The sequence below is a fragment of the Neopelma chrysocephalum genome, unplaced genomic scaffold (genome assembly GCF_003984885.1).
Source record: "Neopelma chrysocephalum unplaced genomic scaffold, ASM398488v2 Primary Assembly neopelma1_45, whole genome shotgun sequence".
In the NCBI taxonomy this organism is placed as follows: Eukaryota; Metazoa; Chordata; class Aves; order Passeriformes; family Pipridae; genus Neopelma; species Neopelma chrysocephalum.
In genome coordinates, this window is record NW_020897704.1 from 17,099,142 (window position 1) to 17,111,530 (window position 12,389).

The 12,389-nt window shown below is 43.7% G+C and overlaps 1 protein-coding gene across 7 annotated transcripts; it reads left to right on the top strand.

Moving 5' to 3' along the window:
* Nucleotides 1-58: 58 nt before the first annotated feature.
* Nucleotides 59-11,822, top strand: DCLRE1C (DNA cross-link repair 1C). 7 transcript variants are annotated; one of them, XM_027679497.1, is made up of 16 exons: nucleotides 197-216; nucleotides 318-369; nucleotides 1,296-1,459; nucleotides 1,653-1,816; nucleotides 2,001-2,085; nucleotides 3,153-3,212; nucleotides 4,477-4,532; nucleotides 5,187-5,288; nucleotides 5,535-5,607; nucleotides 5,773-5,913; nucleotides 6,780-6,881; nucleotides 7,499-7,635; nucleotides 7,798-7,852; nucleotides 9,234-9,322; nucleotides 10,190-10,290; nucleotides 10,767-11,822. In XM_027679497.1, exons 4-16 carry the CDS (start codon nucleotides 1,803-1,805, stop codon nucleotides 11,729-11,731), a joined length of 1,980 nt encoding a protein of 659 aa, XP_027535298.1. In that variant the 5' UTR covers nucleotides 197-216; nucleotides 318-369; nucleotides 1,296-1,459; nucleotides 1,653-1,802; the 3' UTR covers nucleotides 11,732-11,822. The 7 variants fall into 7 exon arrangements, with proteins under 7 accessions (XP_027535296.1, XP_027535302.1, XP_027535298.1 ...); XM_027679496.1 differs by lacking the exon at nucleotides 1,296-1,459 and having other exon boundaries at nucleotides 201-216; XM_027679499.1 differs by lacking the exons at nucleotides 197-216; nucleotides 1,653-1,816 and adding an exon at nucleotides 2,674-2,923.
* Nucleotides 11,823-12,389: the final 567 nt, after the last annotated feature.

The following is a 12,389-nucleotide window of genomic DNA, read 5'->3' on the forward strand; positions in this document are numbered from 1 at the left end:
TTAAAAGGGCCGTGCCCGCCTCTGATAGGCCGGCGGGGGGCGGGGTTGAGTTGCGATTGGCTGGGGGCCGGAGGTGAAGGCGGAAGCGCGCGGCGCCGGCGGCGGCCATGAGCCGGTTTGGGGGTCGCATGCGGGAGTACCCGGCCCTGTCCATCGACCGCTTCGACCACCACAACCTGCGCGCCCGCGCCTTCTTCCTGTCGCACTGCCACAAGGGTGAGCGGCCGCGAGGGGCTGGGAGCGTCCCCGGCTGCGCCACACCTCCCCTACACCCCACTGACCACCGTGCCTCTCTCTCTCTCTCTCTCTCTCCCCAGATCACATGAAGGGGCTGCGGGCGCCCGCCCTGAAGCGCAGGCTGGAGGGCAGGTACGGCGGCGGCTGAGGGGGGACGGGACCGGCAGCGCTGAGGGGGAGGCGGCTGGTGCGCGGCAAAGCGTGGGCAAAACACCTTGAGGAGCTGCCGTGGGTTACAAGTCACAGCAAGGACACACCTCCCTCTAGACGAGGATGCTCCAAGCTCCGTTCAACGTGGCCTTGAACACTCCCAGGGATGGGGCAGCCACAGCTTCTCTGGGCGAGCTATGCCAGTGTATAATCCACCTCACTATACGAAGTTTTCCCCTTTTATCTACCTAAGCTTTCAATTTAAAGTCATTCTCCTCTATCTTTGTAAAATGTCCCTCTCCATCATTCTTATAAGCCCCCTTTAAGTATTGAACGGTGGCAATATTGAAGGCTCCCCAGAGCCGCCTTCTGTCTATGCTGAACAACACCAACTCTCTCAGCCTGCCTCCATAGGAGAGGTGATCCAGCCCTTGGATCGTTTTTCTGTCCTCCTCTGGACCTGCCCCAACAGGTTCCTGTCCTTCCCGTGCTGGGGACCCCAGAGCTGGACGCAGCACTCCAGGTGGGGTCTCAAAAGGGCAGAGCAGAGGGGGGAGAATCATCTCCTTCGGCCTGCTGGTGATGTAGCCCAGGATGCAGTTGACTTTCTGGGCTGTGAGTGCACATGACAGGCTCATGTTCATTTTTTCATCCAGTAGTACCCCCAAGACCTTCTCCACAGGGCTGCTCTTGATCCATTCATACCCCAGTCTGTATTAATGCTGGGATTACACAAACTCAGGTGGACTTGGCCTTGTAGAACTTCATGAGGATCTCTGCTGTTACTCCCTGGAAGTGCACGCTGACAGTGCTGTCTGTGCTTGTGCTGTGAAGAAGGCCAGCAAGTTGAGGGAGACAGTTATTCTGCTCTGGCCAGCACTTGTGAGACTTCTTTTTGGAGTATTTAGTCCAGTCCTAGGCTCCCCTGGACAAAAAACCCACCCCAACAGGTGTTCTGGAGCAGGATCACCACACTGTTCTGGGGCAGGAGTGTGTGATGTGTGAGGAGAGGCTGAGAGCTGCATGTCTGCAGCTGTGGGACTAGGAGTCAGCTGTGTGTTACTGTTTGCAGGTAGGGATAGAGAAGACGGAGCCAGACTCTTCTTGGAGGTGCATAACGAAAGGGCAAGGGACACCTTTTTCACCATGAGGGTGGTCAAACATGGAAAGGGAGGTTGTGGGATAGCTCCCCGGCACTTTCCATTTATTAGAGTAGATGTTGCATCTCCTCAGATGCAAGCAGAGAATCTCTTTTTGCTCGTCAGGTCTCTGCACTGTGCACAAGATTAATAGGGAGTATTCTGTGTTCTGCTGACTGCTGACTGCCCCAAACACCTGTTCCAGGGGTGTGGGTATAGAAACAGAAACCTGTACATGTGACCACTTCATTTGTGTCTACAAAAATCCATGCAGGCATGGGCACACAGAGGTAAGCTTGGGTTTGCTGTGCTGAAGAAAAGCCTGCAGGCTTCCTGCTCTGCAGGTCTCTTCACATGAGAGAGTGTTCTGAGCACAGGTTTTGATGTGCTGGGTGCCAGGTGCTGATGTGTCGTTAGATTGTTCCTCGCCTCTACTTTAAAAAACACTTCTCTGTGCTTTTTGTCTCCTCACAGCTTGAAAGTTAAACTATACTGCTCACCAGTAACTAAGGAATTGCTATTGTCTAACTGGAAATACAAGTTTTGGGAGAATCATATTGTGAGTTTGTGTTTATTTTCAAATTGACGCTTTCCAAGCAGTGATTGTAGGAAAGAGGAAGCCTCTGCTCCTCAGAAATGCCTAAATGTTGGTGTCGATACAATGTTTCAGATCTCAAGTATTTCCAACAATGTGTCTTTGCGCTGCTTGCTGTGTGGGATTGATTTGTTGATGCTTAATTATTATTCCCTTCCCATGAGTTTTTCTTTCCTCTCACCCTCAGCTTTACATGGCCGTCATCTTTATATTGATCATTTGTATCTCTATATTCATTTCCTTACCTTGCTCATGTGTTTTTGCTCCTGTCCTTAATTAATTTCTCTTTTGCTTAATTTAAAATCTCTTACTGCTTGGAGAATATATAACCTGTAGTTATATTATTTTCCTTTTGCTTTTTGGAAAATGGACTATGTCTAACATGAAAAAGTTTTAATGATGTAAAGTCACTGAAGAACTTAATCAGTTTACATGATTTCCACTGTTTGGAGCCAAACTTCAAGGGATCAATGTCATGTACAGATGTGACTTGTAGTTATTTCCTTACCTTTGCAGACACAGGCAACATGAAATTGCACGTTTTTTTTACAGAAATAAAAATAATCACCTCTGCACAAACACAGGAATCCATACTCCCTGTGGTCTGTGGGCTCTCCTGGTAATAGGGGGCAATGGGAAATGCTGTAGCACAGATCTGTCCTAGGAAGATCCACTGATCCACTGGTGTGCTCTAGGACTGGGATGTCTTGGGTCTTGCAGTCATCCAAAATAAGGCATATGATCCAGCCACAGAAAGAAAAGCTGTTGCTGTAATAAGTCCCACATACTCTAACTTTTTTAGGTATGTAAACCTTGGTTGAGGTATCTCCATTTCATTTTTAGACAACTTTTAGGAAACTTTTTTTTCCACTGGAAATAGAAATTCATGACTATGGGAAAATGAGTTTAATTTTACAGGCTTAGCAATAACCACAGTGAGTGCTAGAGATATCTAGATAATGAATACCAGCCATAAACATGAAACACAATGTCCAGTAAATCCTATAATGCAATTAATCATTTTATTCCAGGTTGCATTGGAAGTTGAAACTCCAACTCAGATTTCTTTAGTAGATGAAACATCTGGTGAGGTAAGTTCCAGGAAAAAATGATTCATATATTAGTAATGGACAGTAATGCTGTTTATATGAGTATAGGAAACACCTTACCTGTAACATCCCAAGAGGACAAGCTATTTTTAAAATGCATGTTACCCTCCTCTCCTGGATGTGCAGCCAATGAATTCTGTTGCCGTGCTTTGTTCTTACAATCATAGCAATCTTTTGGTAATGCCTTTCCAGGGCATTACCAACTTACTTATTGCTCTTGTGATCTTTTTCACTTTGTATCTTCTGACTTATTTTAATTAACAAGCTTTAAATGCAGAACGTTAAGGTCTAGTAGAGGATCTCCACACAAAGTGTATCCCAAGAGGCCATTTCTGTGGTGTTTGTGGATGCTTGGTAGATGGGATCCTGCACATAGCACGTGCTCACAGGCCAGAAAGCCAAATGTGTCCTGGGCTGCAGCACAGGAACTGTGGGCAGCAGGTTGAGGGAGGGGGTTCTGCTTCTCTGCTCTGCTCTGGGGAGACCCCACCTGGAGTGCTATGTCCAGCTCTGAAGTCCCCAATACAGGAAAGACATGGACCTGTTGGAGCGGGTCCAGAGGATGGCTACCAAAAAGGGGAAGGGCTACATCTGAGGAAAGGTTGAGAGTTGAGGTTGCTCAGCCTGGAGAAGAGAAGGCTCTGGGGAGACCTTTCAGTACTTAAAGGGGGCTTATAAGAAAAATGGGGACAGACTTTTTAGTAGGGCTTGTAGGGACAGAACAAGGGATGATAGATTTACACTAAAAGAGGGTTCATTCAGACTAGATATAAGGAAGAAGTTTTTTACAATGAGTGTGGTGAAACACTGGAACAGGTTGCCCAGAGAGCTGGTGGATATCCCATCCCTGGAAACATTCAAGGTCAGGATGGATGAGACTGAGCAATCCAATCTAGTTGAAGATGTCCTTGCCTGGGGCAGGGGTGTTAAACTGGATGAACTTTAAAGGTTCCTTCTAGCCTAAACTATTCTGTGATTCTGTACTTGCTCACCAGGAACTAGGGAATTAGAACTGTCTTATATCCAACTTGCTTTATAGGCACCTTACAATACTTAGTCCTCTCTTCAGACATGACAAGATGCTCATTGCTCTTTAGTGCTTGTTGCAATGTGAAGAGACTCTCTTGATTTAAATGCTAAATTCTGCAAGAGGCTGTGGAAAGTAATGTGTTCCTTTCATTATGCTGATAAAAGTACTGGTAGTACTTGCTACACTGTGTAAATAATGCTAACCCATCTCTTCCAGAAAGAAGATGTAGTGGTGACACTTCTGCCAGCTGGTCACTGTCCAGGTTCAGTCATGTATGTACTTTCAATGCCCTAAATGTTTCTGCTGAGAGATTTGTCCTATAGAGTTCTCACTGAGTACTGTTTTGGGTTGTGGTGCTGGTTTTTTTTTTCCAACTAGAAGAAGCTAATGAATTTAAAATTCTTACTTGGAGGAAATACTATTGTGGCAGGGCCCACCACCTTTGATGAAGCTTGGAAAACCACAGTACTATCTGGGATCTGTCCAGATGGAAGTTGTTACCTTGGTGGGGCAGATTACTATTCCCTGTGCCTGAGTGATTTCAACTGTACTTAAAAATAACATACAAAACTGTTATTGAAAATAAATCCTCCATTTCTTGAGTATGACATTAAAAAGAAGGTGCCCAGCTCTAGATACAGCTGCCCAATAGATGCCTTTGGCTCCAACAGACAGCTGGGCCACCCTTGTTGGTTTTGTGAGGCTTTTGTCTTCAACTCTGACTGGGCCAGGCAGAGGTTACTTTCCAGACATACTGAGTCTGAATTGTTTGGTTTATCTGAAATTACTGTAGAAGCAAGTTGAGCCCAGTGTTTCTATTACAGCCTACGTTAGTCATGGCGACTCCCCTAAGCAAGGTAACAAATCACTACCTGGCATTTAATGCTTTATTTTGCTGCATTTGACCCAGCTGTTGCTGTTTGCAGGTTTCTGTTTGAAGGTGAGAATGGCACTGTGCTGTACACAGGGGATTTCAGGCTTGCAAAAGGAGAAGCAGCCAGAATGGAGCTTTTGCATTCAGGGACCAGGTGAGCTATTTGTGGGATTTAGAAAGAATAAAAGATCATATGGCATAGACAATTCAGGAATAATGTACTCATTTTTCCTCATTTTTTATTCTGGATTAAATATAATTGCAATGCTGCAGTTACAAAACCCCTTTGATTTGTTCTTTGTAATAAAGAGGTAGATTTGCTTCCTTTTGAAAAGAGGAAGTGGTGTGTCTTAGTACTGTGATGCAATATTCCCTCTGATATCACATTTCTCTCCTCCAGAGTAAAAGACATCCAGAGTGTGTATTTGGACACTACTTTTTGTGATCCCAAATTTTATCACATACCAAGCCGGGTAAGTCCAAATAAGCTGTGAGAGGAAAGGTCCTTAAAACTGCTAACTAATTAACCATCCCTTTTTTATGTAAGTCTTGCAAGACAATGCCATTTTGCATTACCAAATTGCAACACATAGAAAGTATCTTCAAAGATGATTCACAGCATTTTCTACACTTTTCAGGAGGAATGTTTAAATGGGATCTTGGAGTTAGCGCGAAGCTGGACCTCACTGTCCCGCTGTCACGTTGTGTGGCTGAACTGCAAAGCTGCTTATGGATATGAATATTTATTCGTAAACCTCAGTGAGGAACTCGGAATCAAGGTAATGTTTCTATGATTGTTGCTTTGGAACAGATCCTCAGTAATGATTGTGGCCAGTCACCGAGCTGGCAGTGGCTGTTCAGAGGGCTGCTGTGTGTTACAGATGTGCCTGCTTTCATTAACTGCCCTTAGGAAGCTGCAGTTGTGCTCAAAATGAGTTAACGAGTTGATTTCAGTCTGGAGCAGAATCACAGAATATGCTGAGTTGGAAGGGATCCTTGGAAGGATCCTTGAGTCTAGGCCTTAGCCCTGCACAGGACCATCCCCAAAAGTCACATCATGTGCCTGAAAGTATCATCCAAATGCTTCTTGAACTCTGACTGTCAGGCTTGGTGCTGTGACCACTTCCCTGGGGAGCCTGTTCCAGTTCCCAACCACCCTCTGGGTGAAGAACCTTTTTCTAATATCCAACCTAAACCTCTCCTGACACAACTTCAGGCCATTCCCTCCTGTCCTGTCACTGGTGACCACAGAGAAGACATCAGTGCCTGCCCTTCCTCTTCCTCTCACAAGGAAGTTGTAGACTGCAATGACATCTGTACTTTCCAAAGAGAAGTTAATTCCCGGTTTTCAAGCTCAGCGTTTTCCTCTCTCCCTTTTAACTTATTTACATACAACACTAATAGTGAGCAGTTATATTCTGACTTTCTGATGATATTCTTCCCTCCTCAGCATGAGAGATATGTTCTACTTCTTCTAGATGTCCAAGTTTTGGCTCACACATCTCTGCTTGGACATTATTAGTGGGAGTAGTTTTTAAATGTCTCCTGGCATCTGGGGAGAGCAGAAGCAAATCTGTACAGATGCTTGAGCTGCAGCCTGGCAAACATGCTGAGCTAATGAAGAGTAAACTCTGCCTTTCTCTAGGTGCACACGAACAAACCTGATATGTTCAGGAACATGCCAGAAATCCTGTGCCATCTTACTACAGACCGACACACTCAGATCCATGCCTGTCGACATCCTTGGGTGTGTATCATTCTGCAGAGCCTCTGCTAACTTTGCTCTGAAAGTGTGGCTACAGGTGCTATATTTTGGGCTTGTTGTGCTAATGAAGACTGGTGAAATGGTGGCTTAATGTAAAGAAGAGTGAGAGCTTTAGTTAGCGGGTTGAAGTTTTTTAAAAAAAAAAAAAGAAGAAAAAAGGGAAAAATATATTAGCTTATTGCTGGAAATAGTTTAATTGTATTTGAAACCTGAAAATTGTATTAAGTGAAGTAAAACAAGCAGCAGATTAGATCAGTCAGGTATTATCCATGTAAATGTATCAAAAGCAGCTCAGATGATGCCTGCTGCAGCCATGCACTGTGTGGTTGTAGCACATGGCCTTCCCTTTCCAGGATGTCTGTCAAGCTGGAGGCTCCAACTTGGAGGAGCTCAGGTAGAAGCAGAGATCACACTTTGGGGCATTGGTCTCTATGACTGATTTGCTTTGCCATCTGCACTAAGGAAGCAATGTGTGACTTAGAATGTTTCAAGGGAGTTGGAAGTGAGAGGAGAACTTGGTCTGCCTAGATACTGTGTTGCCTAATTTCTCGGGGATAAAAGGTTCCCTATTACACTTAATTTTATCTTGCATTGGGCAGGATGATGACTGCTTCCGAGGGAACAGACTGCCCTGTGGGCTGACTTGCCAAAATGGAACTCCCCTGCACATAATCAGCATCAAACCCTCCACTATGTGGTTTGGGGAAAGGATCAAGAAAACCAATGTAATCGTGAGGTGAGCATTTGGGCCACACAGAAACCTGTTGTTTGAGAAACGTATCTTGCCTGACACTTGTATACTTAAATCTCAAAATGGACTTCAAGAGCAGGTTATGCTTGACTGTTGACTGAGGATGAAGAGCAGTTATCTAATTTTTGTGCCTCCTCTGTTTTTTAGGACTGGGGAAAGAACGTACAGAGCTTGTTTCTCTTTCCACTCTTCATACAGCGAGGTTTGTATACTTGTAGTTCTGAATATACGATGATTAAGAAAACATAAAGGAGATTTGATTGTTCTGGAGTGAATGACATGACTTGACACAAAAAAAAAATCTTGTCAATAATAAGACATCAGGGGATAAGAAGTCCTGATGCCGAAGACAGAGAAACTTGTTTTAATATAACTGCAGAGTAGCATATTAAAGAAGGGCAGGATTACAAGCCTATTTTTTGTTCTCTGTTCTCAGTGTATAGGTCATAAGTTTGTTGCCTGCCTTTGTATTTTAGATTATTGTGTAACTATGCAATGCTTAAAGCATGGAGTTTTGGTTTTCAATACATTATTTATCTACTGTGACTCAGTTTTGGGTAGGTTTGCCTTTTATTCCCTGCCCACACATGTAAACAGAATTTTTCTTGCATCCTATCTGCCACTGCTACTCCTTTTTCTGTGTTAGGGAATAAAAGGGAATTGGTCATGGCAGCATCCTCCCCCGAGGATTTAATGTGACTCGATCCAGTTCTAAAAACACTTCTCTCTCCTAAAAAACTGAAGCTGGATCAGCGCTAATAAGGAACCTGTAACAAAGCCTTGCCTCATACAAAATGGAGATTATTCAGAACCCCAGGAAGACAGTCCTCTTTTTAAGATCCTGTTTAAGTTTTAGTTTGCTCTGCCATAAGGAATTTTAAATGGAGGTACTAGCATAGTACATACAACGTGACAGGTTTACTGGTGGAATATGGGGGGTAGTGTAACCGTAACACTCCTTCCTCCACATGCAAAAATAGATGGGCCCTGCTGTCTGCACAGATAGGAGTGTAATCTGCAACCTGCAAGTGTTTCCAGTGCTCAGCACTGACAAAGCCTCAGCTGGAGTGGAGTGCTGCAAACTGAACACAATTCTTCAAGAAATTTGCTGTCTGGAGAGCATCCAGAAGACAACAGAGTAAGGCTTGGAAAAACTGATGTGTTTTGGGCTTTTGCAGGGGACTGAAGGGAGACTTTAGGAAAAGTCCCTGAGGAAGAGAATTACCTGACTTGCACACATAGGGACTTGAAGTCCAGTAAGAAAAATGCAGGTTTGAAAACACTGACAGCAGTAAGGACAGGGAAGTGCTGGATCACACTCCAAATCTGTCCAGTCTTTTTTTTCAGAGATAGTGATGATCTGTAGAAGTTGATAATTGTAGTGAGGTGTTAGGTGAGGCTGAGTTTTCAGAATCCTTTCCAGAGCTATCCACTTGGATAGAGTTTAGCTCATGGGTCACATTGGTCTTTACATGAGACCAGTGGTAGTACTTTTCAGTATGCTTGCATCAGTGCTGCCTTTAAGTGAAATTCTTAACTGTTGATGTAACTTATCAAATTGCTTCTTCTTCTCTGGAATTTAGATTAAGGATTTCCTCAGCTATATCTGTCCTGTGAATGTGTATCCCAACGTACTGCCACTGGGTGGGACAGAGGACAAAGTAATGGAAATGTAAGTGACAAATGGCTGCTGGATGGAGGTGGTCCAAACTCGGTTCTTGTAAGGACAACTTCCCTCTTGAATCCTGGCCTCTCAGGAGGGGCACTGCCTTTTGCTTTGCTGGTCTGATAATTCTTTTTTCTTTTTTCATCTATATTCAGTCCCACAAACTTGAGCTTTCTGAAGCACACTTGTACGCTGAGTTAAGTGTGAGAGTTTGTATTCCACACACTACTTCTATCTATGTGTAAAGGCTTTCCTGCTGGTAAACGCTGGAAGCTGAATACACATTCATCTCACTGTGTTCTGTGACCCATTTCTATTTCATTGCAACTTCTCAGAAGTTTCTTTTTAAAAGGGTTTCTTTGAGGTCTTGAACACCTCCCCTCTGCATCAGAGGCCAGTTCTCTTGTGCAGCTGCAGGTGTTGGCAGCTTAGAAAGCACCCTCACAGAGCAGGAGAGCAGTGGTGTCACTCAGTCTGAACAAAACTAGGACTCCTTTTTCTGTTCCTTTTTTCTTTTCCTCCTTAATTAGGAAAGGAGACTTTATACTTATCAGTTATTGAATAAAACTGCAGTCAGATTTTGAACCCTCTCATCTTGTCTCACTAAGCAAGGAACTACAAGATAGTTTCCAAATGACGTACATGTTTTAAGGTAAATATGTTGAAATGACAGATCTCTACCTTTAAGCTGCTCAAGCTCACCAATGAATCAAAAGCTTTTCCCTAGGTATTGCTGCCTTTGCTTTAACATTTTTGCTGCAGTGCCTGTGAAAGGCATGGAGCAGTGTACTTACATCAAGTTAAAAGTTTTAATTCTGCTCCTGAAAGTGTCTGCTGTGTTCTAAACATAATTGCTTTTCTCATTCCCCTCAGATTAAAGCCATTATGCAGGTCATACAGGAGAAACATGGAACCCAGGTACAAGCCCTTAGGAACACTGAAGAGAGTCCACAAGAGAGAATTATCTGATACAGGTAAAGGTTCTGATGGTGCTACTGCACCTTAAATGAAAGTCTGAGACTAAGCAGAGGTGCCAAAAGCCTCAGTGTTCACCACAGTCTGTCTTTGTGTTCAAAACAACAGTTGGAAAGGAAAAATATAAATTAACTTTGGATTTTAAGAGCACTAATTGTGTAAAAACACACTTGTTTGCAGTCTTACAATGTACTTACTGCTCAACAGCCCTTTCAGTCTTTGGATACAGTTCCTTCCCACAGTCCTGGACCAGCTCTAGGAAAACTTGTTCTAACTGCCCCTCTGTGAGGCACTGAGCTGGACAAGGCATGGCAAACACTGTCAATAATGTCATGCAAAGTCTCCAGCTGGGTTAAAGAACTTTTTCCTCAATTTACACTAAATAAATTTTTATTAAAACTTTGCTCTTAACAAGATTTTAGCAGAGATGTGAACTTTTCTTAGTGACTTTCTTTTTCTGTTCGTTTCCTGACAGATGAAGATGATCTCTTTGATTCAGAATTAACTTCTGCAAGGCCTAAGATTCCAAAACAGCAGACAGGAGAGAGCAGGCCATCCAGCACAGGACAGTCTGAAAATGCTGAAGGAAATATGAATGAGAGCACAGAAAGTTACAAAGCAACCACAACTTACACCTCCCTCCAGGTAGATTTTGTGGACTGTGAGGAATCAAATGATGATGATGATGATGAAAATGATGAAGAAGAATCTGAAAAAAATACAGTTCAAGTTCTTTCCCATGAGCCAGATGCCACTTCCACAGCAAATTTCAGTGGAGTAACTAGTGACCAACAGGACTCTAATGCTGATGTCCCTCGCTGGGATGAATTCTTTATGTGTAATAAGTTAGAGGAAAGCTCTGAAAATGAGGACAACATCCCATCTTCGGCAGATGCTGGTGGGTCCCAGTCGCTCTTCAGCGATTCGGATGGAGTAAGTGACTCAACACACATCTCCTCCCAAAATTCTTCTCAGTCGACACACATATCAGAGCAGGGGAGCCAGGGCTGGGATAGCCAAATGGACACAGTGCTTATCACCTCCCAGGAGAGAAGTGCCCTGGACTTCAGCAAAGGTGGGAGCAGAGCAGTTGTTCCTGTGCTGCAGGAGACTGCCAGGGACAGTCAGCCGGAGAGTAGCAGGGGGAAGCCACCAGGGCAGAGCAGCCCCTGTGTCTACGATGGTGCCTGTGACTTGAAAAGCAAGGGCTGTGAGAAAGCTGCAGAGACTGGCACTGCTCGTGTTCAGGATGCGCTGGTGGAACTAAGTGACAGCTCGAGGACTCCTGACCTGGAGCTGAGGAGGGACTCCCAGAGCTCCTCTGACTTCGAAATTCCCTTGACTCCTGGTGCTGAAGTGCCTCAGCCAGATAAACTGCACCATTTATACGAGAAGCTTGCAGCAGGGGAAAACATACTCAGTGAGAAAAAAGTCTCCTGAGGACAGATATAACTGATTACATTGTGGTGATACCCAAAATGTTTATTAATACCCGAATTCTTTTTCTCTTTAGTGCCAATTACTATATGCAGCTATGCTGACTCATGCAATTTTTTTTTTCCAGAAATATCTTACTGTCAGAACTAGGAATTTGTAGCCTGTGTAACTTTATTGTTCCTTCCATGAAATATTGAAAACGAAGTATTCCTAGGAAGGACTGTAAAAGCATTCTACCTCCCGAGGTTCATTTCTCCAGGACTGTAAGTAGACAAAAAGTGGACCAGACAAAAATAAGCACAGAACACTAAATGAAATTTAGGGTTTATCATGAGCTCTAAGAGTTTGCCTTTGTAATGTGATCTCAGGTTTTAATAAAATACCACAGTTAACTGTGGGGAGGAACACATAGGAATGACCATGTAAACAAGGCAGTATTATCATTATTATCACTATTTAATTAGTATTCACTGCAGTTATTTTTAAAAACAACTGCAGAACACATTAGATAATTACTGAGAATGTGAGGGGTTTTTAATTTGTTGTTAAATCAAATTGTTCAAGTCTCTCTTTACACTGAGCAAGTGGTGTCATCTGACTTTTAACTCCTGAATGAGGTACTACACACCACTGTCTATGCTTTAACTCCAACTCGTTGCAT

What these genes read in the sequence shown, in the direction of transcription:
- DCLRE1C (XM_027679495.1), top strand. Translation starts at nt 108, where the DNA reads ATGAGCCGGTTTGGGGGTCGCATGCGGGAGTACCCGGCCCTGTCCATC. An exon ending in AAGCGCAGGCTGGAGGGCAG is followed by an intron (nt 370 to 2,000) that starts GTACGGCGGCGG and finishes GTCTCCTCACAG; the next exon opens with CTTGAAAGTTAAACTATACT. An exon ending in AAAACCAATGTAATCGTGAG is followed by an intron (nt 7,636 to 7,797) that starts GTGAGCATTTGG and finishes TCTGTTTTTTAG; the next exon opens with GACTGGGGAAAGAACGTACA.